This window comes from Moschus berezovskii, chromosome 24 (assembly GCF_049115385.1).
Source record: "Moschus berezovskii isolate FMDL1 chromosome 24, NW_MosBer_1.0, whole genome shotgun sequence".
In the NCBI taxonomy this organism is placed as follows: domain Eukaryota; kingdom Metazoa; phylum Chordata; class Mammalia; order Artiodactyla; family Moschidae; genus Moschus; species Moschus berezovskii.
Genome location: NC_142483.1, coordinates 13243225 through 13267999, shown reverse-complemented (window position 1 = coordinate 13267999; position 24775 = coordinate 13243225). Strand labels below are relative to the sequence as shown.

Sequence of the window (24775 nt, the reverse complement as noted above, 5' to 3'; positions counted from 1 at the left end):
GAGTTGGCCCTTATTATTTTTTGTCCTTTCTTACCCATTTGAAAGAACCAAGCAAGTCATTCCCAAGCAATAACGTCAATTATTCGAAAACACTTCGGACTCTGGAAATTCAAAATCATAACCCAGATTAACGTGGATACACCACCCTTATGGCAGAAAGTGAAGAGGAACTCAAAAGCCTCTTGATGAAAGTGAAAGAGGAGAGTGAAAAGTTTGGCCTGAACCTCAACATTCAGAAAACGAAGATCATGGCATCCGGTCCCATCACTTCATGGGAAATAGATGGGGAAACAGTGGAAAGAGTGTCAGACTTTATTTTTTTGGGCTCCAAAATCACTGTGGATGCTGACTGCAGCCAGGAAATTAAAAGATGCTTACTCCTTGGAAGGAAAGTTATGACCAACCTAGATAGCATATTAAAAAGCAGAGACATTACTTTGCCAACCAAGGTCCGTCTAGTCAAGGCTATGGTTTTTCCTGTGGTCATGTATGGATGTGAGAGTTAGACTGTGAAGAAAGCTGATCGCTGAAGAATTGATGATTTTGAACTGTGGTGCTGGATAACTCTTGAGAGTCCCTTGGACTGCAAGGAGATCCAACCAGTTCATTCTAAGGAAGATCAAACCTGGGTGTTCATTGGAAGGACTGATGCTAAAGCTGAAACTCCAATACTTTGGCCACCTCATGCGACGAGTTGACTCACTGAAAAGAGTCTGATGCTAGGAGGGATTGGGGGTGGGAGGAGAAGGGGACGACAGAGAATGAGATGGCTGGATGGCATCACCGACTCGATGGACATGAGTCTGAGTGAACTCCGGGAGTTGGTAATGGACAGGGAGGCCTGGCGTGCTGTGATTCATGGGGTCGCAAAGAGTCGGACACGACTGAGTGACTGAACTGAACTGAACTGAACTGAGGACCAGGAAGTTTGCTGTTTCTGGGAACTCTGTCCTGATTGTCCATCAGTGTCAACTCCTGCCAAACTACAGGCTCCTGGGAGCAGAGTTGGAGCCACAGCCAGGACAGAGTACAGGCACGGCATGGGTCAGGCAGCAAGGTGCTGCAGTGGCAATGAGAAGAGAGGACCAAGTGCATGCCCTTTTTGCTGCCAGGAGTCTCTCTGCAGATTGAAGAAGCTGAGGCAATCACTGGCCTTTTGGGGTTTACTGAGGCAGCTGAATCACCTATCAACTTCTGCCAGGGATTATCTAGGAAGCATTCAACCCAAGGGTTGACCCATCATGCCAGCGTTCGGCAGAAACTGTAACTGACAGCTTTCTACGCAGCATAAGCCTTCCCAAAGGGCAAGCGGAGGCTTCGAGAAAAACACATTCACATTTGGTCACTCTGCTCTGCCTAAACCCCCTGTGATGGAAGAGCAGGTAGTGTCTGATGCCAAGAGCCTGAACTCACAGGCCTATCCATCCATTCTTTTCTTCTTTCCATCACTTTTCTTAGTAACCTGCATGTAGCAGGCATCGCGTGAGACAAACATGACCCAACCTGTGACCTTGAGCAGCTGCTCATCAGCTAATGGAGGGAGAGAGATGGATGGAACTGATGTTGACAATGCACACTGAGCATCTAAGAGAAGCACGCGTGCAGGGGGAGTTGACCCTGGCTGGGCTGGGGGGACACTGTCACGGAGGAGCCCACATTCCAGACAGGCCTTAAAAGACAACAAGGTGGGCAAAGGGCTTCCAGGCACAGAAGCATGAGCCACGGAGTAGTTCAGCAGGCTAACAGTTGGGGGTTGGGGCAGAGGAGGAATGGCCAGGAACTCACGACCAGAAATGTGGCAGACAGGTAAGTGCGCTCGTGTTTGGTGCCGGACTTTGAATACTCAACAAAGAAATGACCCCCGCCACACACACACAATAGATGCACGGTCACCTTTGGGTTTACAAGCGAGTGCACAGAAGGTGAAGGGAAAGGGCTGCGGCCAGAGGCAGGAGATGGTTCAGCAGTGGAGTGATGCAGAAGGGAGTAGGACAGCGGAGGCTGGGGTGAGACAAGCTGGCCACCGAAGCCCTGGGCGTGGCCGTGTCTTACCAGGGGAGGAGGAGGCCGGCAGGGAGCTGTGTACCCGGGTCCTGACGGGACAGCTGAGCCCACAGGTGAGCCTGATATCAAGTTCTAGTTAAGGAGAGGCGTATTTCCTCTCAAGTGTTGCTATTTGGCATTAAAACACATCACTGAGATACACGTGCTCACTGATGAACTGCAAAGACAGCATCAAGGTTTCACTCCAGGAGGTGCAGAATACACTCCAGGAAAACTGCTGGTGCCGACTGAGCAGCCTTATTTCTGCAGGGGCCTGGGGGAGCGAATGCTGTCATGGGAGGTGGACAGAACCAGGCGCCCAGTGTTTGCCGCGCGTCTGCTCTGCACAGAAGCGGAGGACAGTGCTCAACTGTTTTCTTCTTCCTCTGAACCCACTAACTCGACTTTCTCCACACTCCAGTGTCTTGGCGTGTAGATCAGGCATTTTCAAGGCACAGTTGACCCTTGAACAATGCGGGTTTGAATGGTGCAGGTCCACATAACACGCAGATATTTTTCAATAGTAAATCTCACAGCAAAATATGGTCCATGGTTGGATGAATCCATGGATGCAGGGGAACCTCAGATAAGGAGGGGTGACTCTAAGTTATACTTGGATTAACCCGCGTGTTGTTGAAAGGTCAAATGTAGAACCAAGAGCAAAATGCTTAGAGGTCTAAAACATGGGAACAAAGTGTGGCTCCCTGAAGAAAGGCCCATGGCAGAGGCAGGTAACATAGCTGACCGTATGTTGGACAAAACACCCCACGGGTGGCTTCCAGAAGCACAAAGGAGGAAACAAAGCCCTCCTCGGGGCAAGAGAATCACTGGAGGATTCCAGCAGCTGCCCCTCAGGAGAGCTGGAGGGGAAAGCCTGGGGAACGAGGCTTGTTTCTTACTCACATCACGGCCCACCTTTCAAACCCTAGGGCACCCCAGTCACTCCAAGTGTGAGGTCAATGCCGGATGGGTGGGTCTTCCCTGGGGAGGTGACACAACCCACTGAACAGCCTGCTTGCTCTTCCCTGGCTCTCTGGCCTCTCAACACCTTCCATGCTTGCTGAACCCACACTCCAAACAACTCTCCCCCTGGGAGGATCCTACCTCCCCACCAGGGAAGCGCCCAGCAGAAGGTGGTTCCTACTTCCATCCCCCAGCTCGGCCCTTCCTGCTTATGGAGACTGGGTGATCTCACCTCACAGAGAGCCTCAGACCATGTCCCTCTAAATGTGTTCTCACTCAAGATGACCCCTTTACCAGCCAGGCCTTGCAGAGAGAAGAGGTCAGGTTCCTCCACTTGTCAGAACCCTTCCTCTTGTGATGCCTTCTCACTTCCAGGAAAGATTCTCACCCTACCACCTCACTTCAGGCTGTGCTCCACACAGCAGCGTAGCCGCCAACAGTACCCCCAGGCTCCTGCCTCCCTCACTATACCCCATCTCCAGCTCTGGGGCCTCCACACTCCTGACCCTCTGCCTACAAGCACCTCTCTCCCACTGAAACTACCTCCGCCCAGCCCCCAGCACCCCCTCTGCCTTCACCAGATGGCGCCTGCCAGCAGGCACTCTGCCCAGCATTCACTGACTGATTCCTGAGCGCCAGGGCTGGGTAAGTCTCTAGGGACCCTGTGGGTCTGTCAAGTGGGAGCACTGATCCTGGGCGGGACCCGCATGGTGGGCAACTCGCAAACTCAGCTGGGTCAAGGGCTATTCGGACACCCACCAGGAGGGCTGTTTTCATGGCCACCCATCAGCCAGCATGCCCCACGACAGCCCCCATCCAGCCACCAAGCTGCGACACTGAGGCCCACCTGAGCTAACTTCACTCTTTGTATTTCTGGGACAAAATAGTTGCAATCCCATCTCTCTTGACAGATGCCAAAAGGTTCTCCCAGAAGGTGTGTCCCTCACCATGGAGAACACAGCCCCAGAGGACCCTGTGATTTTAGCATTCGGGAGAGACAAAGAGTTTCTGGATTGAAGCTGCTGGGCCAGGTTCCCAGCCCTCTGTCTTCCTGGCCTTCTCCCTCACAGAGATTCTCCCCTCGGCTGCCTTTGTGACATGCTTCCTCAGTCCCACTGCCTCTGACGGGGAGGAGGGTCTCATGGACTTCTCTGTGGAAGGCCTGGCCTTGGTTTGCTAACACGAAAGAGGAGACAGGAGAGTCAGGAAGCATTTTAGGAAGAGCTTTGCTTCTTGGTGAAATGACTCTCTCTGGCTCCTCCAGACACACAGTGACAACATAAAAACCGTCTGCTTCACACATACAGCGACAGTGCCCCTCGAGTATAGAGATGCTGCTGCTGCCGTTTAAAGAGTCTCTCACTTCTAATCTGAAGTTGTCTCCTGCTGTGAAAATACAGTTTGTGGAGGAAAACTACAAAGCAGCACAGTTTCTAAAGGAAATCACTCATTTTAAAACTCTGATCTATCAGTACTGGTTATAAATTAGCTACTGACTTCCCCTTGGCCTCACCAGTCCGTTCACATGCCACTGAACTCCCCTCCCAGCTTTGGTATCAGCGGTCCACTGGACACAGCCACGGACAGCACGCACACGCGGACACACACAGACTCACACGCACGCCATGGGCAAGTGTGCCTTCTTGGAGCTTCATCACCAGGTAGGGGGAAGACAGGGCGAGGGGGTCTGCGAAATGTTCCATAGATACATTCCGTGTTGCCTGGATCGAGTACTTTCAAAGTTCTTATTTTGCAACCTTTCCATTAGTCCAGACGAATACTGTTCAGATATGGAAAGGGCAGAGGGACACAAACCAAAATTGCAAAGGAAATCCAGAAGAGTTTGGGAGGGGAGGAAATGTGTTTATATGGAGATATGGACAAGTCACAGGAAATAGCATCTGGCCATGCAGAAGTGCCAAATCTGACCCCACTGCAATCACCCTGATCAGTCACTTACAAGTGTCCTTTCTTTTTGGTCCACAAAGATCTGATAAAGACGGCATAGAAATTAATTCGAATTAAAGAAAGGAACAGTTCTAAATTAGAATCCCACTAAAGTATGGAGTACGTGAACCCATCATTTTGTAATCCAGGTCTTACTTAGATCAGTATTGTCGGATACTTTCCACACCAATGAAGAAATACTGGGGGTCGCTAAACTCATTCTCTAACTTGGATGGGTGGAGGGTTTGCTAGTAAAGAAACTGAGGGTCAGATGTCCCACAGTTGAGCCTGGATCTGTTCCTCTGTCTAGAGTTTTAGGACAAGGGAACATCACTGCTTGCTGCGGAGGACAGTAGTGGTCACAGTGACAGTCCTGGTGGGGCTACACGCCAGGCCAGGCATTCCTGTAAGCATGGCACACAGAGTGATTCTTACTCCTCTAAATCATGCTATGGAACAGGACTACTAGTGTCCTCCTTTCATGGATGAGGAAATGGGAGTCACCGAGCAGAGAAGTCACTCGCTTGGGGATTTGAATCCAGTCTGCTTCCAGACTTGTGCATCTTTCCCCACACTGTACTATCTGTCTCTTACACCACACACATTACAACTGTGGACTGGATGCACGGCCTCCTAAAGGGGACATAATATGCAGAGCAGTCCAATACACTTTAAAATGCATGTCTTATTTCGTCTTAAAGTGAAGAGAAATTTTTCTAAATTAAACACACGAAAGATGGTATGGCTCTGAGAGGTCTACAGCTGGTTGAATTTTCCATAAAAGGTGAAAAAGATGCTGTAGACCAAGAACAAAGAAAACTGAAGTTTCTATGCTGGAAATCTAAAAGTAATATCAGGGCAGAATTATATCTGATAGGTTCTGTGAAAACAACGTCTCCAATGCTCAAGTAAGGAGGTGAGTTTCTCTGAGACAGTGTGACACATGAAACAGAAAATCCGGTTTCAAAACAATCTTCACTGTACAAATTCCTAATTCTCTCTTCTTTTTCTCAGAATTGTTTTTATGAGGTTTTGTTTTTGCAGATTTATTTTCCCCTGTGTACATAGATGCCCTTATCAGATGATAACCTAGTTAACAGCCAGAACCATTCAGCATAATCCAGAAACACAAGACTAACAGGAAGTGACCACTTCTCGGAGATGATTCAGCAACAGCCCTTGACAAGTGACTTCAGCAACTTACCTTAGGCTTAAATGCAATGACTTTCAAAACCATCTCGACGGTGAACACCCCAGTGAAGACCATGTTCAGGATGTCCATGGCGTCATTAAACATCTTGGACTGCTCATAGTGCTGTGGATGGAGGCAGAGGCACAGTTCTCAGGGTCTGCTCCAGATCTGCAAAAGGAGGCTCCCCAGCCCTCCAGCCTCCAGCAAACATCCATCCCACACTTGGACATGGAGGTGACCTCCCCGTCCAGCACCCTCTCCCATTGATCCCACTGACCCTCCGAGGGCATATGGTTGACCCTCCACAAAGTGCAGGAGGCCTCGACAAGATGAGGGTGACCGAACAATGAAGGGAAAAGACATCCATTTCCTCTGCTCAGGATAAAGGGAATCCACCCTTTCTCCCGACAGGGTTTATATTCAGGGCCTTGACCCAGGTGCAATGCAGAACACACCCACAGGTCTATGGACAAAGGTAGGACCCAGTTAGGTATACACTGTACGCCATTTAGGCCTATGTTCAATCAAAGTCAGTATTATCTTGACTTTATGCTTTTCCCTACATCAGCAGAGGATCCCTTTCGTTCATAAAGAATTCTTCAATTTAAAAAAAGGGCCAGAAAATGTATCCTTAGCTGTCTTTAGAGCCATTTTCCAGACAACACTGGTTTGCTCAAATCCTTACAGTCAGTGGAAAACTGAAACTAGACCTTGGCCACTCTTGTCCTGGTGCAATAGCCATCAGGCAATGTGAGTGCTGGAAACCCTGTCAGTCCCGCTCTGTAATTCAACATGGCCAACTGACGGGAGTTTCAGGTATTGCTCCCAGCATGAACAAGGAGAGGAGGTCACACAGGTCAGACTCCACACTCCACGAACCAGAAAGTTTCCCACCGCCTTGCTGAGAGCGACTTGAGGATAAGAATGTCACTCTGAGACGGTCAAAGGGCAAAGTGCCTGACACAAGTCATCCAGCATCAACTCTGTCTCCCATTTTACCAACAAAGAAAGCCAGGCCTGGCAGATGTAAATAACTTTCCCTGGATCACCCAGGGGCTGAGGAGTCAAGTCAGGATTGAATCCCCTGTCTTTTCAACTCCACACTGACAGAGCTTTAGTCCTCACCCACTCCCTGGCCACAGGAGCCCACAGGAAAGGTTTACAGACTGGAAGGCCATGCTAGGGCTCCATAGAAATGTCACTGATGGTCACAATGTATACATAGCCAGTCTCTTATGCAAAAGAGTGCCTGTAAACTCCTGCCCTGGCAACTGTTAGCCAGAATGGGAGTCCGGCCAAACTGCAGCCCAGACTCATCAGAAAGGCAAAGCCTTCCTCTTGTGAGGGGGCGGCATTCCACCCTCAGGATCTGGGGCATGGGGCTGTGCCAAAGGCCCACATGTGATCCACGTGGCTGTCTCCATTTTTACCTGCATGGCCAAGCAGAGTGTGTTGAGCATGATGAGGACAAACATCATGTATTCGAAAGGCGAGGAGTTCACCACGTACCAGAACTTGTACTGGTAGGGGTTTTTGGGGATGTATCTCCGCAGCGGACGTGCCTTCAAGGCGTATTCAACACACTGACGCTGCAACGGCAGAAAAGAGCAATGGAGGTCCTGAGCACATCTATGGAAGAAGGACACAGTTCTCGTCTGCCCTGAAAAGCCGGCACACACCTACTGGGAAGGACCATGGATGGCGGGAAACTGCCACAGCAACCCCCAAGGGTGCCACTCAGCATCACTGACAATGGGCCCCCAGATCCATCACCTCCTCTGCTCCTCACAGCAGCCTGGGAGGATAAGTGGAGCAGCTGGTGTGCTTTCATTTTACTTATCAAAAGCCGGAGGTCCTGTAGTGCATCAAGCAGAGATGCACGGCCTCGACCCCATCTCTGCCTGCCGTTCCTCAATGCTGGTGGGATTCTCCTGCCCAGGAAAAGAAGCCACGTAATGAGAAGCAAGGAAATCCTCAAGAATCAGAGGGGCTGGGCTGATTCCCTGGGACTGGAGGTCCCTGGCTGCTCTAGGAGGGATCCACATAAGACATCTCCCAGAAGGAGAGCGAGGGTGTTAACCCTGAGCATCTAGTGGTGAGTGAGCTGAGTGTCTGCTGAGAATTTTTGAGGCTCAGGAGCTTGTCGAGTTCATCTCAGAACCCCAGGACGTGGTCTGTGATGGGCACTCACGTGGGGGCCGAGACCAGTGTGCCATATGCAGCCGGCATAGAGGAGCCTCCAGCCTCGAGAGCCTTCAGCTCAGCATCAGACCCTCCTGGCTCCTTGCCCTCACTGACCCCTATTCCCGGCTCGGTCTCTGGATTCTGACTTCGGACAGGCTCTCTCCATCCAAGGCCTGGCTCTGCTGTGACCTCACGTGCTGCCTCTTGGGACCCCTGATCGGAGCCTCTTTGGGACCTTGTGGAGACCTAGTTTGAGCTCGGCTGCTGCTTGGGTCCTGCCCTGAAGCCCTTCTTCCTTGGCGGTGGTCAGGAGGGTGAAGAGCTGGGCCAGGCCTCCCTCAGACTGTGGCTGATTCGATCTGCAGGCGCACCCGACAACGAGAGTGACATCTCCCTGCAGACCCGGCGGTCCTCGTGTTTCCCCTGGCGGGGCTGCTGCAGCCTGAGACAGACGGCCTCGCCGCGCACGGCCACTTCCCCCCAGGAAGCCCGGGTTGGCAGATGACCCTTGCTCACTATGTAATCATCAAACAGAGATGGCTACTGATAGAGGGCCTGGGGGAAACTCCCATAACACAATCTCTATCTCACAGACCACTTTTCAGGGCTGAAAGTTAACTCGTTAATGTCCTCAATTTAAGAGAGATAAGGGAGCTAACCCAGACAGGAGGGGGGATGCACCCACAGTCACACAGCAGGTTCAGGGAGAATATGACCAGACCCAGTCTCCCAGCCCTCGCACATCATCAAGCGAGCAGAGCCAAAGGCCCCCATGTCTGTCAGCTTGGTTAAAACGAGGTGCAGGGTCAAGGGAGAATGATGTCAGTGCAATCTTTGTCTCAAGATTAAAGTTTGCAACTTTCCCTGTGCTGTGAGAGGGTACTTCCTTCTAAGTCAGTGGTTCTCAACCAGGGGACATTTGACAATGTCTGAAGATGTTTTTGGTTGTCACCAAAAATGGTGCATAATTGGGGGGTGATGCAGAAGGTGCTACTGGAGTCTAGTGGGTAGAGGCTGTGATGCTTCTAAACTACGCACAGGAAGCACAACAAAGAATTATCCAGCCTCCAGCGTCAATAGACCCAAGGTTGAGAAAATTCAAGGCTATGCCCCGCCAGGGACTGTGTGAGTATCAGGGGATGCTCTCTGTCCCCAGGCCACACCACCTTGCATGACGCTGAGCTGTCACAGGTAGGTCACGAGCACACAAGGCGGCCAAGGTATTCTGGCTTCTCACCCACATGTGGGGGTGAATTTAAAAATTACAGCCTCATCTGTCTCTGGGAAACTAACTCCCAATACCAATGACTCAGATTGGCTGAGAGTATGCTCTGAGCAGGGCCTGAGCCCCAGGGGCAGAGAGCAGGTGGGCACCCTGCTCTGCATGTGGGAAAAGCCATCAAAAGAGAAATCAGTCCTCTTTAGCTCAACGGACGGAAGCCCAAACAGTGTGTGACTTTAACCTGATTTTTGTCCAGCTCACAGTTCTTATACTCTTTCTCGCCCTGCTCCTGAAACGTGACGATGACGAAGCCCACGAAGATGTTCATCATGAAGAATGCGACAATGATGATGTAGATGATGAAGAAGATGGAGATCTCCACGCGGTAGTTGTAGATGGGGCCCACATTCTCTCCGTTCGAGTCGATGGCTTTGTACAGCAACCTGGAGAGCAGAGGACCGGTCAGCACCAGCCCCGCTGCCTTCTGAGCACCTCCGGGGCGCTGACAGCAGGAGCCCTCACCAGGAGCCCACCCCAAGTCTCCTGGACACACGGTGGTCCCCCAGGAAGCCTCCTGAGCATCAGGCCAGGCAGCCCAGCACCTGGGGGAGGAGGGCGCACCTGGGGTGTATTTGTGGACTGATTGCTCTGAGAACCAAGAAAGATTTACAAGTATTGAATAATGCCCCTTTCTAGTTACAGACAGAAGAGAGGAAGGACATCACATGCAAGTCTTTGGTGGAACTGAAAGCTATAAACACAAGAACGTGAGTAGGCAGCCAGGACAATTCCAAAGAACTGCAAGAGGTTCCCCAAACTGAAACAGGCACTAGAGTGAAAGACGTGCCAAGCAGAACTCTGAGCAGAAGGAGGGGAAATTACTGCAGCAGCCTCCAATTCAATTCACGCCCATTCCCGTGCAGATGCAGCCTTTCCGAGCACTAACTGCACGCTGCCCTGTGCTGGATGCTTGCACATCCATCTGGAAAGGTGGACATACTTCAGTCCTGTCTTACAGAAGCTCAGGGAGGGGGGTCTCAGTGTCCAGGGTCAAGGTCCTGGGTAGGGGGCAGAGTCAGAGTGGAGCCCATCTGCCCTGAGCCCCAAGCTCGTTCATTTTCCTGCCATCAGATTTGCTAAAGTGCCATGTTTAAAATCTGAGGCCATAGCCAGTGCCTCTGGAGAGTGCAGGCTCTCACGCCATGCTCCCCTCCTCCTAGGACCAAGCCCCACCCGACTGTCCTTTTACTCTGCAGGCACTCCACACATCCAGAGAGTCCTGCCAGCCCATCCACCCTGTATAGCTCCTCTGGGCATGACAACTTGACATGCAGAACACCACCAACGTATGCATATTCTGGTGGCGGGAGCTGGGGTGCCATCAGAGAGCAGAGAGCAAGAAAGGTGTCAGAGACTCCCCTTCTGTATTCTGCTTCCTTCCCTTTTTCTCACTCCACCCGTCAAAACCCAGGTCATTCTTCAGGGCGCTGTGCTGCACGCCACTGATGCACCAGGCCTCTCCTGCCTGGCTTGGCTGAGGACACTGACTAGACATGGGCTTTGAAAGGGGAACCATGTCTAGACAGCTCCGCTTCTTCCACGGGGCTTAACACAGTGTGTTGCGGAGAGCTAATATCAAGAGCACACTTCATGAATGACCGAATGAGTGCATCAGTGAAAGACATGACACGCTGTCATGTATTAGGACTCGGAGTGAACCAACACCAGTCTGGGACACTATCAAGGGCCTCTTTAGGACAGCGTAACAGCTTTACTGATGGGGCGACACAGGCTGGCCTGAAAAATGCCTCTGGGGACTCCCCATTCCCATCCAGGGATGCCTCCCTCACCCCATCCCAGCTTCTCAAATCTGAGAGTCCTGGCAGCTGCCCATAGAGGTGAATCATTCACCGAATCAGACAGAGGGGCCCTGTGCATCAGGAAGTGATTGCTAAGTGGCCCAAAGTCACACAGTCAGAGAAGAGGCCTGCAAAGCTGGAGAAAAGCAGCAGGACTCGCTCAGCCCAGAAGCAACAGGGGCATCCCGAGGAGACACGGGGTCCTCCCGAGGAGATACAGGGTCCTGGTACTCACGCGGGCCAGCCCTCGAACGTGGAGACCGTGAACAGAGCCATCATAGCCGAGAGGACGTTGTCAAAGTTGAAATCGCTGTTTTGCCAGATCCTCTCACGGACCACAGGACTATCAACATCCCCATCCTTGTAGAGGATGAAGAGCCCCCTAGACAGGAAAAGAGGTGGGATGTGGACGTGGCTGGACGTGGAATGGGTTGACGCCCCAATTCCACCCCAACCCCAGGCACCATCACACTCGGTCCACAGTCAGGCCACAGGTCTGAGCACAGCACAGGCTGCCCTTCTCCGTATCCTGGCCTGTGTTTAGTCTACTCTCTGGTTCAAATAACCAGTTAAATGAGTATTCTCCAGAGCGACCAAGCAGACACCTAGCACACGCCTGATCACAAAGGAGAACTACTGAACAAGAACCATCCCTCCTACAACGGGCTCCAAGTGTGCAATGGAGAACCAAGAGCTTTGGCCATGCAGAATTCCACAGTCTGGGAAACCAGCCCAGGCATCCTCTTATCTCTGTCTTAGTTTTAATCAAATTCCTTTTCTGATATTAACAATATTCCCAGTTTTCTTTCCAAAAGAATTCTGTAATTGCTGGCACACAGTATTTCTCATACAATGTCACGTCTGGAAGAGTTCCAGCATCTTTGTTCCACAGATGAGGAGGCTGACATAGTGAGGGAAGGGAAGGCTTCCATGCTGTCACCTCCATGGGCCCACCCCACAACCCACGGTGTGAACGGGGCCCCCGCAGCCCACAGCCACAGCCACACGGCAGTCAGATAATTCTCTGAGAGCACTGACTGCTGAAAAGAAGTGCCCAGGGAACGCCCAGTGCAGGCAGCCCAGCCTTTGCTGGCGACCTCGCGGGACAGGGACACAAGGGCGTCTACGCTAAGGTCTCAGCACTTCAGGCTGTGGTTTCTGTGTCTGCCTTCAGGGTCATGCGGAGGAGCTGGGGTAAGAGCAATGAGTATTTACCACCTGCTCTCTCCTGTCACCATTACTGTGAATGAAAATGAGACCAAAATGCAGAAGAGGGGAGCATGTGGGGAGAAGCAGCCTGGGACTTAGGTCAGTAGTAGGGGCCAGATCCTGGACTCCGGCAGGTTAAGCGCTGATCTCTGGTTTGAGGAAAAACTTGGATACGTGGCTGTAGGGAGAGCTAATTGTTATTTTAGGTTTTAGTGCCCACCCCTCAGTTTACTGATTCTACACCAAACATCAAAAGTCATCGGTCCATTCGCTCTCTCTTTTAAAATATAAGGAATCTTCGCTTCTTTTCTTTTCTTCTTAAAACCAAAAAAAAACCCAAACCATTTTATTTATTTGGCTGCACCAGGTCTCAGTTGCAGCACTTGAGATCTAGTTCACCAACCAGGGATCGAACCCGAGTCTCCTGCATCAGGAGTGTGGAGTCTTAGCACTGGGGAAGATAGGGAACTTTCTGTGTGTCCATTCTTTAGGGATGATCAAAAGTTTCGGAACTGGCCTGAGCTGTCGCTCGTACCACAATAGAGTTGTATGAAATGCCACTCAACTGTGCAGTTTGAAGAGGTTAATTTTATGTTCTGTGAATTTCACCTCAAAACCAACTCCTCCATCTTTCCAGCTATGAGCTGAGCTCTCAGGACTCTTGTCCTCTACAACAAAACCTTTAAAGACACTAAATATGAACTAATCCTTGAAGCTCTCTATCTGTTCTTCCAAATTCCCCACTCCCACATTCAGGACAGGTGTCCTGGGCAGCTCAGTGATAAAGAATCTGTCTGCCAATGCAAGAGACATGAGTTCGACCCCTGGTCTGGGAAGATCCCCTGGAGAAGGAAATGACAACCAACTCCAGTATTCTTGCCTGGAGAATCCCCTGGACAGAGGAGCCTGGCAGGCTATAGTCCGTGGGATCATGAAGAGTCTGATACGACCTAGTGACTAAACAGCACCAACGTTCAGGACACTCACCTGCATTCTTCGGGGTTACTTTTGGCTTCGTCTGTGCAGCGATAGAACTTTCCCTGGACACAAAACAGACAGGCAGTCAAACTCTGGTTCCCCCTGAAGAGATGGGCTCGGCTCCGTGCTCAAGGGCCCTGCCCTGTACCTTGAAGAGCTGGACCCCGATGCAGGCGAACATGAACTGGAGGAGCGTGGTGACGATCATGATGTTGCCAATCGTCCGGATGGCCACGAAGACACACTGGACCACGTGCTGGGAAGAAGGGGCGGGGAGCGGACAGGGGGCTGTTACTGGCCTGTGCTATTTTAGCCACAGGGTGAATTAACATCAGCCAAGATTTTCCATGATTGTGTGCATTTTTATATGAGTTTCCTACTTGACAGTCCTCTATGCCTTGTCTTGCAGGTAGTGATCTATGACGAGTTCCCCTCTGTGCACCGTGGCCACTTGGAGGGACACCCTGTAAGCAGTCGCTCCTTGGTTTCCTTCAAAGCAGTGAGCTTTGGGCAGAAGAAGAGCCATGGGGCACAGCAGTGCCTGGCACACAAGCCCCTCCTATGCACCCCATAAGACGACTTGGGAAAACGTAAACCCTCTGGCCTTTTGTACAAACTCCCTAAGAACAGAGCTAAAGACTGAACTAAACCCAAAGGAATACTATTAATAATGAAAAAAGTAATAAAGTATGACAGTAGTCAGATAAAGAAAAATATTTTAAATTAACAAAAATGTTAAAATAGCAATTTTAAAAATGCTACCAGCCCTTGGGAGAGGCAGCCTCGTTGACTAGAAATGTTCTTTCCTAAAGCCAAAACCCATTTGAAAAATTCATCAGGCCTCAGCCCAGCTCCGGCCCAGGAAAGTCAGTGATGATAACTAACCCTGACCAAAGCTAGCCCAGCCTGGGGAGGAATCCAAACCTTAAGTCCTTTCGCTCTGTTGATGGCCCTGAGCGGCCTCAGGACCCTTAGGACCCTCAGAATCTTCACAACAGAGATGGCACTGGATCTAAGGGAAAGAGCAGGGAAAGAAAGCAAGCAGATTGCATCAGAGTCAGTAAAACGCTGCGAGATGATTTCACTGCAGTGCAATGATGGTGGGACCCCGTTGAGCAGAGCCAATCTCTCCCCACAGCCCCACAGGGGAACGGGTCTCCTCCTTCCCGTCCATACTCCACCACAGGCCTGGACTGGAGCTCATGGAGCCCTGAGAGTCACACGGCTGATGCAGCAGAGATGCGACTCTGGGTGCGCCTGGTTCTTCCCACCTGATGTCTACTCTAGGCGTGACCAGGCAGGGTTGTGCTGGTTTGGTTGGTTTCCTAAGTTTGGAGGCCCTGCTGTGCTGCTCTGATGCTGGACTTCCCTGGCCTTCAAGGAGGCTGCTGCTGGATGGGAGAGATGGGCAACTGCAAGCCAATGTGCAGGAGTGACAACAGAGGGAAGGCAGCTGGGGGAGCACGTCTCGGTGGGGCTCTGGGACGGCGCCCTGGAGGTGACAGCCAGGTGAGCACCTAGGGGTGATGGGGTTACCCAGACAAAGGGGGAAGGCGCTCCAGCCGAGGCGGGCAGCACCGACGCAGACCCTAGAAGGGAGGCTGCGGCTGGTGGAGAATGGCGGGTGGCTGAGTGTGGCCGGAGCAACGAGCTCTCAGGCGGCAGTGGGTGGGGGTGGAGAGCCAGGCACAGCCGGGAGCCCCCAGGAGCTGCAAAGACGCTCGTGAGAATGGCCGTCTAGGCTGCAGCGACACAGCTCCCCACACTGGGTGCTGAAGGGAGGTGAGAGGGGATTAGCACAGGGGGGCTTCCGCAAGGGTCCTCATCTGATGGGGACACAGCCTCTTGTTCACCTTTAGTTCAAAAGCCATGTGCACACATGGCTCTTCTACGGAGGAACTGGTGCTCAGCACCCGAGCAGAAGTGCTTTGAAGTCCACAGGAAAGCAAGGCCACCCCTAGACGCTCCCACTGGAGATTCTGCGCCAAACCCCCAGGTACGGCAAGTGGGGTGCGGCTGCGGCTATTCCCCATTAGAAATCACTCAACACCATGGAAAGGCCCTGAGGCTCAACTTGCAGCTTTTCCCTTCCCAGATAAAAATTTTAGAGACTGGAAGAAAAGGGTCACAGCAGCTGATTTATCCTGGAAAGAAGCCTTTGATCGTCAAGCTGGAAGGGCTAAAGAGGCCACCTCGTACTACCCTTCCTGTTCAGAAGTGGAATGGAGATCTCAGGACAGGAGGTCCCCAGGACCTGAAGAACCCATGGAGAACCCAGGCTAGAGCCCAGCTGCCCTCCCTCCTAGTTCAGACTTCCTTCACCCTCTTTTGAAAACAAAACAATCACAGAGAATAGTGAGCGCAGCCCAGCAAATGGCATAAACAGAAAAACAGAAGCACAAGGAAGCATGCATTGTCACAGTGCTTTCTGGTATGGGCACAAATTAAGCTTTCCAGTTAACTGAACGCCACCATTAATATGATGCCCAGGCTTTATAAAAGTGTTAGTCACTCAGTTGCGTGTGACTCTGTGCCACCCCATGGACTGTAGCCCTCCAGGCTCCTCTGTCCAGGCAAGAATACTGGAGTGGGTTGCCATTCCCTTCTCCAGGCGATCTTCCTGACCTGGGGATTGAAACTGGGTCTCCTGTACTGCAGGCAGATTCTTTACCATCTGAGTCACCAGGGCAGCCCCTCACATAGACCTGCCTACCCAACAGTCCTGTGTATACACACACACACACACACACACACACACAGAATACTTACTGGATCCCAAATGACACCAAAGACACCCCAACGACCAGCATATCCAGTAAGTTGAAGTAGTTCCTGCAGAAAGCGCCTTTGTGGAGGAAAGCGCCAAAGGTCATCATCTGTGAGCAGAATCATAAGTGATTTAGTGTTTTTTTCCTCTTTGTTTTTCTTTCCAGGGGAAAAGAAACCTGGGCTCTTTACAAAATCTTGAGCAAAGTATGACTTTATGAACAAGTGTGGGTTAGGAAGCCAGAAATGCAAAGCAACAGGGCAGAGTAACCAAATGCTTTGTTCAAAAATGAAAAAAGGGCAGTTGATTTCCAACACATTTTAAAAGAACACACCAATTGGGACTTCATTATGGCAATGACAAATTTCAAATATGATTATATCACTGGCACGTCCAAAGGCTCTGTCTCAGGAGTGGTCCACTTGACCAGGTTTCTCAGGATGCAATTGCTGCCCAGACAACCTGGCTTCCCCATAAAATTCTGGCTCCAGCTCCTCTGAGATGCTAGCAGAGCCCATGTTGCTCCAGCCCAGGCTTCTCAGTGGGGCTAGAAGTGCCTGAGCCCTGGCCTCACACACACTGTTGATAAACTGGCTTCATTTCCCCAGGCCCCATACTGCTCTTAACAGTCCCGAGTGATATATCATTTTCAAAGGGCTCCTATAAGTCCAGCCACTCTGGCACATGCCAGGAGTGGCTCAGAAGCCGTCACGTGTACCTCACCTGCTCTTGAAGTCATGGCCCCACGTGCCTGGAGCCCACACTGCAGGTGCCCACTGAGCTTCCTAAATAAGGAGCTAAGTGAGGAAATGCCCCAGAGAAAAAAACTGAAAAACACATGGCGTTACTGCTTATTTTTAAAAAAGATGGGGGAATTTTCAGATAAGTACAGGAGAGGAAGAGCTGGGAGTTAATTATACTAGACCACATGGAACTGCCAATAATCAATCCTCTTTGACCCACAAACTACAACAAAAAGCCCACTTCAAGTGTAACCCAGTAACCAAACAGCCTTTCAAACCTTCCCCAGGCTATCAGGAACCACCTGTTCAATGTCAGCTGCCTCTCAGAGACTCTCCATTTTCAGAATCCCTCTTGTTTTAGCTTATTTTCCACTCCCTAAGATTTCTTCAAAATGAGGATTGATTTGGAAGATTTAAGTCACTGAGGCAAATACATAGAAAGTGAAAAGCAGTAATTGTGGGCGGCTTTTTCTTTTAAATAAACCTGTATCTCTTTGCCCTGAAGCCCAAGAGTATCTACACTTCATTGAACAACTTAAACATGTGGAAAGGAAAATAAAACCTCAATTAACCAGGCTAACAGGCTAAGGATGACATTTCCAAATTCAGCCTGAGGAGACAGCAAATTACCAAAAAAGAAAACCCGTGATGGAGCATAGGCCAGGTGGGCACTGCTGCACCCCACACCCTGTGCCTTCTGCTGTGATGCCCGTCACCATGGAGACGGTGGCAGAATCTGCTCACCAATCCAGGCAGCATCTCACTTCGGACCACATTCAACCATGTTTACTGACCTGATGGCAGGAAAATGAACTCAAATATCTAGAAGACTTTTAACAAAGGTTAAAACAGAGGTTGGTTGGTCGGTATTGTGCTAATATTTTCATTAGCAAAAAAAAAAAAGAGAGAGAAAGACAGAAAGTAACTAAATACTCTATTGCCTGGAATGTTAACTGAGGTTTTATTTTATAGAAGATTTTGTAAAGAGCCCAAGTTCCACAGTAGTCTACATGAAAATACTTTTTTTTTGTCCCGAGATGCACACACAAAAACCCCAACATGGTTTAAAGAAACTTGTGGTTACAAGTCCCCATTTCCCTGAGTGTCTCCCCACCAGGAGATGTTGCAGGCTACACTGTCCCAGGACTTCAAGGATGCACACCCCTGGGCAAGTGTGGGGTTCTGGGATGTCCGCTGTGGGTCTCCAGACTTCCGAGTCCATAGAAATGGAGGACAGGCTCACCCAAGGCGGCCTTCAAAACCAGGACGCAAACCACATGCAGCAATGGCAACTGGCAGCTCATGCATGGGCAGTACATTCTGGGCACCCTGTCCAGAGGGTGCTTTTTTTGCTTGTGTAAATGTAAGCCCATCCATTAAAACAGATATATCTTAACACAGAGAGACCCATGTTATCTTGCAAATCTTGTTGCAAGAAAATAGTGTGTTACTATTTCCGGGCACTGAAAACATAACGCAGTCAAAGAAACAAGAGAGATGTTTCCTCCGTAGGAGGAAGGCTTTTCCTCTGACTTCGAGGTCAGGAAGGGTGGAAAAAAGTTCACACACAGCACTGGATCTGTTGTCAGTTGACAAATTTCAGAGGATATTAAAAAAAAGGAGCAAAATATAATTCCCAATCACTATTAGGAAGCCAAAGTAGCTCCCACATGCATTCAAAGGTTTTTTTGAAGAAACAGCAACAGAAGGTTGAATGGTTACAGGAAAAAAATCCTTTGGTTTAAAAAAAAAAAAAAAAAAAGGTGGAGGTTGATCACAGAGGACAAAAACTGAACATAGCCAAAAGCACATCATGTGTCTTGGCCGTGTGTCACACAGAGGAGCAGGCCCCTGAAACACACTCCTGTGATACCTGTTACCTTTAAAACGATCTCAAATGCAAAAGTACCAGTGAAGACATAATCTGCATAACCTAGCATCTGGAAGGTAAACAAAGAATTGCCAGCGTTATTGCTACTGCTGTGTTAGAGTACGCAAGGATCCATGAAAAAGCCGTTACCTTCAACAGGATTTCAACAGTAAAGATGGCTGTGAAAGCATAGTCAAAGTAACCCAGTATCTGCAAGGCACAACACGTGGAGATGAGAAAATGGCATCCGGACGGACAACTCCCGACAGCCACACACCCACATGCGCTCAGAGACCCGTCATCCTGGGAGGAGCCTGTCACCCTGGAGGGAAGTGCAGAGATGCTCCAAGCGCCCCACTCGGTCCAACAAAGAACTCTGGGCACACTTACCTCCTGTGACCACTCCTGCTGACTCCCCTCCCAGCCCTGTGTTCTGGGCAGCAGAGGCTCACTTAGGAAAGTGTTTTATTAATAACCTTTGCTCATCGGCACACGATGCTGATAAGATACTTGTGGTGTCAGATTAATTAGTCTCACACACATTTTAGATCTTTAACTGCCCTTTTGGTAGAATAAAATACACTGCCCTCCAGTTGAGCTTCAGATTGGAGGGGAAAATGTAAACAAAGGTATAAGTGGCGTCAAAGAGGGTCATGTGTCCCCTCTCATTCCCACCCATTCAGTCAGGGAGCCAACACCTTCCTCCACCGACGTGCTGCGCTGGATAAATCTTCAAGGAAGAGTTCCACTGATCCTCTTCCTACCGCCTGCTGCTCTGTCTAACACTGCACTCTCTCTCTCAAGGCAGGTTTGCTCCTTGCTGGGCCCATTTTATCAGCACTCCCCAAAATACCACCAACTTTCTAGCCACTGCAGTCCTGTATCCCCTTCTAGGGTCCCTGCTTCTCCACAGATCTGTGGGGGCAGGAGGGAGGGCAGGCGGACGGCAGCATGCCTCAACTAAGGGTGCTCACAGGAAGTCCTCAGCCACAAACAGGGCAGCTGGGACCCTCCAGCGGAACCGGCCACCTTGGCTGCTTATCTTCATGACAACTTGGCTGTACCGTTTGGGGGAACCGAAGAGACCAGCGCTGGAAGGTAAGCCATGAAGCCCACCCAGGCCGACTCCGTTCATTTCCCAGATGTGGATGCTGAGAACAGAGGCCAGAGGCTCAGGCCAGGCGGCCAGTTTCTACATCGCTGGCATGGAGCCAGGTCTTTGAGATGCTGGTCGAGAGCCCTGGGCCCTGCTGTGTGCACATGGGAGCCACCCCAGGGGAGTCCTCACTGCCATGAGACCAAGACCAGAATCTCTGCTTCAAAGGCCAGCTGTCCTCCCCGAAGTCCCCTCTTCAGACAGCATTATTCATTTGCCAAACGGCTTCCATTTGGGGATTTATAAATTTTGCCGGAACACTTCTTGTGTATCTGTGTTTCTGTCCAGCCAATTAAAGGTCTTTCCCAGGACACCATGGAGGCCGCCCACAAGGAGCCCTGTCCCTCACCCTCATCCCCGCCGAGATCGCAGCACGTCTCTCTGTGTGTTGAAAGCGGGTGGGGAGCCAAGAGAGACACAGCTGCTGGCAAGCCAACAGCCCGGCCTGGTGCCGAGGGTCGAGGCTCTCGGACTCAGGTTGTTCTCTGCTCACTCTGCCTACTTTTTCTTTTTCACTAATGACTCAGCTAAGGTTAAAAAAAAAGTGCTGCTAGATCTCAGTTATATGATGTGTCTAAGGTAGTCAAACTCACAGACAGAAAGCAGAAGGGTGGTTGTTAGGGCTGGGCAGGTGGACATGGGCATAAAGTTTCCCACAGAAGGTGAGTAAGCTCTGGAGAGGTGCTGTCCAACAAGGTACTCAGAGCTAAGGATACTGTCTTGTATCCTTAAGAATTTGTTAAGGAAAATCTCATGCTAACTGTTCTGACCACAGTCAAACAGAAACAGTGCAATATTTTTAAAAGCAAGACACACATTCATGTGAACATCTATTTTAAAAGAACAATAACATTTCTTGGAAAAAGCAGCAGGGAAATAAACCCATGGGGAAGTAATTACAATAAAAATTAGAACATGAGGCCCGCAGGTAAACTCTTGGTCAACCTGTGTTCTAGGACCAGTTTGTGACCTAGTCCGTCACACAATGGTGCTTTTTCCTGAAACAGCTTTCCCCTTTGTGTCTCATCTTTACGATGGAACTGATGACACCCTGTTGTGCTTTGTTCCATCTGAGCCTTTAGATAGAGACCTCAGGAATCTTAACAAAAGCTGTAACCCCTGGGTACAGGTTGAGACAGGCTCAGGGCTCCATCTTCTTGTCACCCAACCATGCTTCGAAGAGAAGATCTTTCATCTTCATATCAGGATGCCCATTATCTCATCAGTCTCACAGATTGGGTTTGCCAGGCTTCAAACCAAAAGCATGGGAAATGGAAAGACAGCACAGGGCTCGGTTGTCACAACCGAAATCATGGGGCACTGATCTGGTGACTTGTCTAAATCCACAAATCTCAAAAATCTCTTGTACAGAAAGAGGTACCAGCAGGGCAAGGCAGCAACTCCTGACGGCCTCGCACACTTGTGGGCCTGCCTCCCCGGGCGGCTTTCTGGGAGATCAGCTGAAACCGCGCTATAGCATCGAGGTCCGGCAGTCAACAGGCTACTGTCGTGTGAAGCTGTCTTGCCTCTGGATTGTTCTCAGTGCTGACGGCTGACCTGCTGAGACTGAACTGCTCAGGCAGGAACTGACTTAGGTACCAGTCTCTGCCCAACACAGACGCTAGGCAAGGGAGTCAGCCCTGGACATGAAAACTGACTAGGATTAGAAGATGAAACCCTCTGTTCTCTTTGTAAAGCCACCTCCTGCCCCAAACTAACCAAGACTTCATTCCTCTCCAACGAATGCCTCAGGTCCCATCTGTCATCTCCCTGACTTGTATTTCTCATCAGTAATAGTATCTGGGTGAATGTGAGTCCATATAAGGTAAGTTTTCCTGCCAACCCCACATAAGAGCCCCCCAGGCATGTGCCACACCAGGTTTCAAGTTTATTTTCTCTCTGCTGGATGCTGCCACCAACAGGAAACCTCAAAACAGGTGTGCTCATGAATTGGACTGGGAAGGAGAAAAGAGGAATCAAAATGTTGGCAGCGATGCAGAGGAGTGGAGCTCCTGAATACACTGTTACTACACAGTAGCTGAAATGAGGTTTAAAATATATAATTCAGTAAAGGTTTGTGCCCATAACAAAAAATCTCTCTGGCACTGACAAACCTGCAGCATAAAATGCCTTCAGGGGAAAGCGGGGCCCACGTGAGTTTCGACCCTCGTGGCCCTGCAGGCCCTGCCTGGATGCCGGCCTCTGCCTGCGATCCCGGCGCTGACTGGGGGGGCCCCGCCATGCCCTGCCACCCTCGCTGGGGGCTTACAGTGTTCCGGAAGGAGTGGCTGCGGATGGGATCCTCAGCGGCGAGGGCGGCGCTGCTCAGCATGATGAAGACAAGGATGAGGTTGGTGAAGATGTGGTGGTTGATGAGCTTGTGGCAGCCCACGCGGATCCTGCGGGAAGAGCCACTGCATGGATGAACCCTGGAAGGGCCCGAGCCCACCGGCTGGCGCTCTCAGCACTCTGGGGCCACTCCATGGTGATGGACCAGGTGGAGGGCTGCTGTCCCTGTGCTACCCAAGCCCCCACCCAGCAAACTGGAACCACCGGACCATTCTTTCCCCAAAACCCTGAGGGTTCTGTGTGGACAAAGCCCCACAGACCATTCACTGTGTCCTGAAAAGCTGGAACACTACCCTTCTAAAGGTGAAGAAACTGAGGCTTCAGTTTGAGAAAGAACTTTCTTAAGGTGACCCAGCTATGGGAATTCCCTGGCAGTCCAGTGGTTAGGACTCTGCGTTGTCACTGCCAAGTCCAGGGTTTGATCCCTGGTCAGGGAGCTAAACTCTCAGAAGCCCCATGGTATTGCCACCCCCAAGTCCCCAAAAAGTGACTTAGCTAGAAGGGGACCAGGACACATTTCCAATCCAGGTCTGATGGTGACACTTCCCCACTGTAACATGAAGCCCAGCAGCTCCCTTTTCCTGCCTTCGAACAGAGACTGAGGTCAGAGTTCATTACAGCTGCTCACACAGAACAGGGGTGACCCCAGAAGTCAGGCTGCATCCTGACCTGACCTCGGAGGTGAGACTGGGAGCACTCCCCTGCTGTGTGGACATCCTGTCAGAAGTGCTATCCTGGCGGCAGCTGACCCACAACAAGTGCTTCTGAGAAAGTCAAGTGGAAGTCACATCATCATATAAGAATCTCACAAGGAGCTCCCTGCACCCGGTGTGGCAGAGCCATCTCAGGGTACTCCAGTCTTATGAAACAAGGAGGGCAGCACGTGCTCAGCACCCCAGCCCTGACTCTGACAACAGCTCCGCAGGCCGTCAGAGCCTCTCCTGATGCCCCTGACAACATCCCAGGGACTACTTACTAAAGTCAGTGCCTGACTTCCCTTAACTTCAGTATTTGACTTCAGAACTTCACTTTTGGTTTTTCTGTCTATAGAATACATGCAGGTGTTTTCCTTTGAAAAGTTCTTTTCACTTTAAAAACCAGAAGCCAGCTTTATATGAAGGTGATGTTGTGTTTCATTTTTACCCCCTGGGGCTGCTGAATGCCTGGCTGTGGTCCCTGGAGGGCCGGCAAGCTGTCAGCAGCTGAGGAAAGCCTGACAGTGCTGTGAGGGCAAGAAGTGCTCAAAGCTTTGGGGGCAAATGAAATTCATTCCTCCCGTATAAGCAGACACAGTGAGCTGCAGGTGTCAGTGAGGAGGCTGAATAACTTTCTAAAAGAGATATGCAAACTCTCAACAAGATGAGCTATAAAAACTATCATCCAGGGACTTCCCTGGAGGTCCAGTGATTAAGACTATGCCTCCCAATGCAGGGGGTACAGGTTCAATTCCTGGTCAGAGAGGTAAGATCCCACATGCCTCAAGACCAAAAAGCCAAAACTTAAGACAGAAGCAATATTGCAACAAATTCATAAAAGATTTTTTAAAATGGCCCATAAAAAAATAGGTTACTATCTAATCTTCAACTCTGTGAGAACTGTACCTGCCTTGCTTCTCCCTGTGTCTCCCTGGCGCTTGAGAATTTACAGATTTCTCCTCTGACAGCCCAGAACTGCTTCTGCAATTCCAGCAGCCTTTCCAGGAGCCATCTATTCCTCCTGGCATTACACTCCGTCCCAGATGATTTAAAACCTAGAAACCAGCTAGTAAATACATATCTTCCTCTTACAGTACTTGTGAGTAATTACCAGGTTCCTGGCAAGCACTGGATCATTTTAACAGGAGAAATGCTATTTTAAGCAGGCTGTCATGGAGCTGAACTGAATAGCTACCACTTATAAAATATCACTGAGCAATACTGGTGTATCGCTATTAGGCTCAATAGGGAAAAGTGATCAGCTACACTGGGCCTCTGAGTGAAGATGTTCAGGAAGTTGGTCAAAACCCTCATCTCCCACAGCATCTTAGCAAAAGACTTCCTTACGAAGAAAGGGTCCTCTGGATGGAAAATGCTTCACAGGTGACAACCCACAGAACACCAGAGCTGCAGTACCGAACCACTGCTATCCCCGTGCGGGGGTGTGTGGGAGTGACGTCTGGAATAGTACTTGTCCCAAGACCTGGTCACCCCCTATAGCCCCTGTCCAGGCACAGAAAGGCCAGGAAGAGATGAAGAGAGGGCAAAGGCAAGGCTGGAACAGGACGGGGTCGGGGGAACGGGGGCCTCAACGCTCA

The 24775-nt window shown here is 50.5% G+C and overlaps 1 protein-coding gene across 4 annotated transcripts in view; it reads right to left on the bottom strand.

Moving 5' to 3' along the window:
• CACNA1D (calcium voltage-gated channel subunit alpha1 D) overlaps nt 1-24775 on the bottom strand; it is a 342532-nt gene that overhangs the window by 51637 nt on the left and 266120 nt on the right. For all 4 annotated transcript variants that reach the window (XM_055414081.2, XM_088831938.1, XM_088831939.1 and 1 more), the window contains 10 exons: nt 22403-22532; nt 19128-19187; nt 16367-16473; nt 14522-14609; nt 13746-13853; nt 13607-13659; nt 11646-11792; nt 9793-9994; nt 7576-7734; nt 6158-6268 (listed from right to left, as the gene is read on the bottom strand). In XM_055414081.2, the coding sequence (XP_055270056.2) occupies nt 6158-6268; nt 7576-7734; nt 9793-9994; nt 11646-11792; nt 13607-13659; nt 13746-13853; nt 14522-14609; nt 16367-16473; nt 19128-19187; nt 22403-22532 (1165 nt within the window). The remainder of the gene's footprint in view (nt 1-6157; nt 6269-7575; nt 7735-9792; nt 9995-11645; nt 11793-13606; nt 13660-13745; nt 13854-14521; nt 14610-16366; nt 16474-19127; nt 19188-22402; nt 22533-24775) is intronic.